The sequence below is a fragment of the Camelina sativa genome, chromosome 5 (genome assembly GCF_000633955.1).
Source record: "Camelina sativa cultivar DH55 chromosome 5, Cs, whole genome shotgun sequence".
In the NCBI taxonomy this organism is placed as follows: Eukaryota; Viridiplantae; Streptophyta; class Magnoliopsida; order Brassicales; family Brassicaceae; genus Camelina; species Camelina sativa.
The window spans coordinates 20,388,630-20,394,417 of NC_025689.1; the positions used below are offsets into that span (position 1 = coordinate 20,388,630).

The 5,788-nt window shown below is 39.0% G+C and overlaps 1 protein-coding gene across 1 annotated transcript; it reads right to left on the reverse strand.

The window, feature by feature from the left end:
* On the reverse strand, positions 3,900–4,643 carry LOC104789429. The gene has a single exon (XM_010515127.1). It carries the CDS (start codon positions 4,641–4,643, stop codon positions 3,900–3,902), a length of 744 nt encoding a protein of 247 aa, XP_010513429.1.

The window sequence follows — 5,788 nt, forward strand, 5'->3', positions numbered from 1 at the left end:
CTACCCTTAACCAACCCTTCTTTCAAGCCATGTTTATTCTTGTGTGTGTGAGGCCTATTTTTGGGATTGAGCTTGGTATAATGTGTTAGGTTTGAACTGACAAGAGTAAGACCTTGTGTAGTTCTAGTTTGCATTTTTCAAACTAGATAGGACTAGGTTGTTTGACTTTTGGGTTTGGGACTTGGTTGATTTGAAAAAGAAAAGAAAAGAGGAAAAAGAGAAAGAAAAAGGGTAGAGTCTTTAAGAGGAGATTGTGTTTAAGCAAAGTCTAGTGAAAGGATGGGAAGTAAAAATTGTTGAAAATGGTTCTAGCTAAAGAAAGTAAAAGAAAGAAAAGAAAAGTCTAGCAAAAAGCTTGCATGTCTTAAGAATAAGAAGAGAAAAGAACCATAGCAAATAAGTAAGAATCCCCCATCCCACTAGAAAGATTAAATAAGAAACATCTCCTAAGACTTGAAAACCAAAAGAGAAAAGGGTGAAAGAGAAAAGAAGAAGTTAAAGGGTAGCACTATGATCATTTGGGTTTAGATTGCTAGGATAAACACTTTGGGTGCCTTTGGGTAGACAAGGTTTTATTCTTGTATGTGTCTAGGTGTTCTTACCTTTAGCATTCTTCGAAAGCTCAATCCATTTTCATGAGAGAAGCTTGATATTGATAAGCCCCACTCTAAATAGAGACCATCATTGTCTCAAAACCTTTATCTCCAAGCCAAATGAGTTTAAGCATTGCATAGAATTGATTCATGTTCTTCTTTAATGAATGTTAGAGGAAATGGTTGATTTGAATGCATGTGGATATCTAAGGCTCAAATCAATAAAGGTTGTGATATGCTTGTCTAAAATATTTAAGTACAACTCATTCAACTTGCATCCTAGTATTACTAACTTGGACATTGATTCTAGATGGTCTATTTGCAAGCTTTAGGAGCTGAGATCCCACTTTCAAACCTCACCTACCTTCTTATGTCTTGATTATTTGCTTGATGGCAAGCAAAGACTAAGTTTGGGGGTGTTGATGTTCATATATTTTACCTTGTTTTCCTTTAGTATATTCACATCTTTTGCATCTTTTGCTATCCATTTTGACCATTATTGCATAGCTTTAGGACCAATCATGCATTAGAGTTTAGTTGCATTGCATTTGCATCTTTTCATGCATAAACAGGTGATTTTGGAGCTTAAGGAGCATGGAAGCAATGCTGAAGAGAAGTGAAGCAATCATGAAGGGAAAGCAAGAGAGTTAAGGCTGAAACAACAAGGTCTGGAGTCCCACTCAACCGCCCACTCGACTAGACACTCGACCGTGTGCAGAGAGGGACTCGACCAAGTGGAGGATGCACGAGAGAAGCCAACTCGACCTGTCACTCGACCGAGCACAGGGTCGAGTTGACCGAGCGGTTGACTATTTTGTCTTTTAGTATTTTTAGGGCTTCCACCTCCTCTCCTATATAAAGCCTTGTACCTGCAGCCACCAAAAAAGTCCAGCTTTTAGATATTCTCTAGACCTAGTATTTACCCTTTTGGGAATTATTCCTTTTGCACTTTTACTTTTAGATCTTGTACTTCCTTGAGAGAAAAAGACTAGATTCTTGTATTTTGTTGGATTCATAACTTTCAGAATATTAAGAATTCGAGTTTCATTTCTTCTTAAATATTGTAGATCTCTGTTTTATCTTTCATATAATGCAAGTTTCAGTATTTTCTTGGTTTATGATTTGGATGTTCATCATGTGTTCTTGTGAGTAATGCTTAGGATCTTGAGGATGGGTTAGGCTGGATTGTGTATGAGATTTGTTTGATTTGGTCAAGCTTGATTGTTGTAGATCTCTTCTAGGCTAGATGTTCTTAATGCTGATCCTATATCTGAGAAGGTAGGGTTTGATTTCAAGCATCTTAGCATCACACCAATGTTTAAGAAGCATAGATAAGGCTAGATCTAGAGCTTACCATTAGGCTTGCTAAGAGATTAGAGGTCTTGTTTTGTATGAGATGTATTGCTTAATGCCTGCTTGTGTAGATTCTTTACTATGTGAGAACAAGTCTAGAAATGTAGAGGTTTGATTGTTTCTTGCCATGAGAGTGGATTAAACTTGTCTTAGATTTATATGTCTAGAGATTAGCTCAAAGTTTGCTTGAGAGTTGTTGACCAAGTTAGATAACCTCAATCATTATTCCAGCCCATGAATCCCTCCTCAAGGCCTTCCTTGTTTATTGATTTCTTAGCTTAAATCCTGTTGTTTGATCGTTGTTTGATTCGTTTTGGTATTGCTCTGTTTTTCTTGTGTTGCTCTGTTTTTGCGTATTTGTCCAGTTCGGCCCTGCACTCGATCTACACTCGATCGAGTGCTTGCTCGAGTTCATCCCCAGAACATTGGTTTATGCTTTGTAGTTGTCCTGTCTCAATTCCTGTTTCATTTCTGTTGCATTCATTTAGTATTCTGTTCATTACTTGCTTTGCATTAGTTCAATACTTGCCTTATAGTAGTTTCTATTTCTGTTCTAGCTTCATAACTGCTATAATCATTCTGTTCCATTTACATTCAGCATCTAGTTCTTGTAGTTTTACTTTCTGCACTTTACATTTTCATCATAGGATTGTTAGTGACAAACATCCTTTACATCTGGCTTGACTTAGATTCATATGCATATCTTGATTGTTCACAAACACTCAGATAGGATTGACACCTCTTATACTGCAACTGCGTAAGGGGAATTGAAACACCTTACCATCCATTCATTCATATCTCACCATTGCATACATTCATCATCAATCCATCACCACATAAAAACCTTGTTTCAGTATCCATGAGTTTAAAGCAATGCACACATTGATAATTGTAAGTCAATATTAGGTTCTTATAAGTAGGAAATGACATCAAATCACAACATGCTTCAATTTAGACCAAATGCAATGCAGGAATTCAAGGCTTGGTTCAATCTTATGCTTCTAACCACTCAAGTAGCATCAAAGTACTATTAACTTGGGCATTGATCCTAGTTTGGTGAATCTAGCAAGCTAACAAGGCAAAACTCATCATAGATCCCTAATGCAAATATTATACAGTCCTACATGAAACATGCTAAACAAGATCCTAATATGCAATGCAAACTACATGAACACTCTTTTTTTATAAAGATTTTTGCAAAAATTTTCAAAATTTTAGGGTTTTTCTATGCCTTAGATGCTATGCAAATACTAACATGATGATGCTAAAAATTTGAAATAAAAAAACAAAACACAATGTCAAATGCTATCTCAAACCCTCCCCCAAACTTAAATCACACAGTCCTCTGTGTGAAAGAAATATGTAAGAGGATTCAAGACTAGAAAACAAAACACAAAATGAAAGGCAATGGTATTTACAAGTGAAGGTGATAGTGGTACCTCAAGGATTGTGGAAGAATATGTCCACATCCTCATTCATGCTCTCATAAGTGTAGTTGGGGTCTTGTTGCTGACTTGGAGAAGGTGATTGGGGCAACTCGACAATGGCAATCGACTGGGACTCGGTCGAGTACGTGGTCGAGTGGGAGGGGGGGTCGAGTTGGTTGCCGAGTCTTCTTTTCTTCTCCTATCTGGACTCCCTTGCTTCCCTGACCACGAAAACACCAAAACAAATATTAAAATACCAAAAACTCCTAAGAAATAAAGACAAAGATACCTAAGGGACTTCCTCCCTAGTGAGCTTGTTTAAAGTCACTAAGCTTGACTTTGGTTGCCTTCTTAGGCTTGGTCTAGATACCAAGGAGGTGATGAAATCCCCCCTGGTTCTACTTGATAACCTTGGTGTTGTTCCTTGATCACTACCTATTTTAACACTTGAACTTTGTTCCTTCTTCAAAGACCTTTTGTTGAGCTGAACTTGAAGTTCCTCCACTAAGCCAGTCAACCATTGAACTCAATCCTTAAGCTCTTCCATTGTCTTGTCTTTAGTCCTAGGGTCCTCTTCATTCTTAGAATCTTCATAACTAGCTTTTTTCTTTATCACAAAGTGATGACCTTCAATAGTAGGTTGATATGTTGAATCCTTGATGTCAAACTTCATAGTGAGGTCTTCAATTAGGTGGAGCTTGATGGTTCCCATCTTGACATCAATTACAGCCCCAGCTGTGGCTAAGAATGGTCTCCCCAAGATGAGAGGATCTTCTGGCTCTTGATCCATATTCATGATCACAAAATCAGTTGGAAGCATATCCTCTCTTATTTTGACCATAAAGGTTTCAATTACTCCAACCACATCCTTCCTTGATCCATCTGCTAAACCAATATAGAGATTGCTGGGCTTAAAATGTTCATACCCCAACTTCTCAGCAACTGAGTATGGCATTATACTCACTGAAGCTCCCAAGTCACATAGACACTTGTTGAAGTGCATATAGCTGATGGAACAAGGTAGGTTAAATGACCCTGGATCTTCGAGTTTTGTTGGGATAATAGCTTTCCCAACCTCTTTCAAGTCCTTCATGTCTTGTTCTTGAGCTTTTTGCTTCGATAATTCAAGAAGCATTTCCTTGAGGAAAGGATGTTGAGCATATTTTTCCAAAGGAGGTCCTCTATCTTCCTCTTTCTTCTCAATGACAACCTCTTGTTGAATGGCCATCACCTCTTTCTTCTCTAGTGCTTCATTTTCTTGTAAAGCCATGGCTTCCTTCTCTTGTTGCAAAGCCAACTCTTCCCTTTTCTCAATAATTTCCCTGAGTTCCCTCAGCTTTTGTGCCTTGAAACGTCTTGGGAAAGGCAGAGGTCGTTTGTAGGCAGGAGGAATATACTTAGCAGGCTTAACAGCTTCAGGGAAATCAACTCGATCAACCACTCGATCAGTCACTCGATCGTGTGTGTGTTCGAGTGGTGGGTCGAGTGCACTGCCAGATTCATTTTTTTCGCAAAAACTTCACTCTGGGCTTCAATAACTGATGAATCCCCCAGCCTGGACTTCACTGTCCTCAGTGACTTCTTCTTCATAGATATGAATGGCCTTAGCAGTGAACTCCCATGGGTTTTGAATAGATTTTTCTGGAAGTTGGTTTGGCTTAAGAGCTGAAGTAGAAGCAATGGAGCTCTCCATGTACGTGACCTTTGAGTTCAGGTGAGGAGAATAAGAATTCAACATTTGGTTCAGCTCAGAAAACTGCTTTGCTACCTCTATCTGCCTAGTTGCTTGCCCAAGTAAAAATTGTTGCATCATAGCTTTTAAGTCAGGTTCTTGGGCTTGTGAGGTCTGGAAAGTTGGAGGGTGACACCATTGAGCCTGGAATCCGGGTTGATGTTGCCATGGTACAGAAGGGAACATACTGGTGCGAAACATGATGATGGACTCGGACAGGCACTCAGTCGAGCACAGGCTCGAGTGGATGGTCGAGTCGACTCGGAAGTGATGTATATTTGTATCCAGCTTCTGACTCGAGCAAGTACTCGATCACTCACTCGGTCGAGTTGGTGGTCGAGCTGGTACCTTAAACTCAATCACAGACAAGCAGCAGAAGAATCGAGATCAGTAGTGAACAAGTGGATAAACGATCCTAATTGTCACAAAACACACTCAGATGGGCAACGATGCCAAATTGAAACACAAACCTTTTTATGGTGGTGGATAAGATGAGATGATGATATATGAATGATGAATGAATGGAGTGCAGGGTGTTTCAATTCCCCTTATGCAGTTGTAGTATAAGAGGTGTCAATCCAATCTGAGTGGTTGCAAGTAATCAGGATGTGCATATATGTCTAAGTCAAGCCAAATATATAGGATGTTTGTCACTAACAACCTAATGATGAATGTAAAATGCA

Coding starts and splice junctions, on each gene's coding strand:
- LOC104789429 (XM_010515127.1), bottom strand. CDS start 4,643: ATGGCTTTACAAGAAAATGAAGCACTAGAGAAGAAAGAGGTGATGGCC.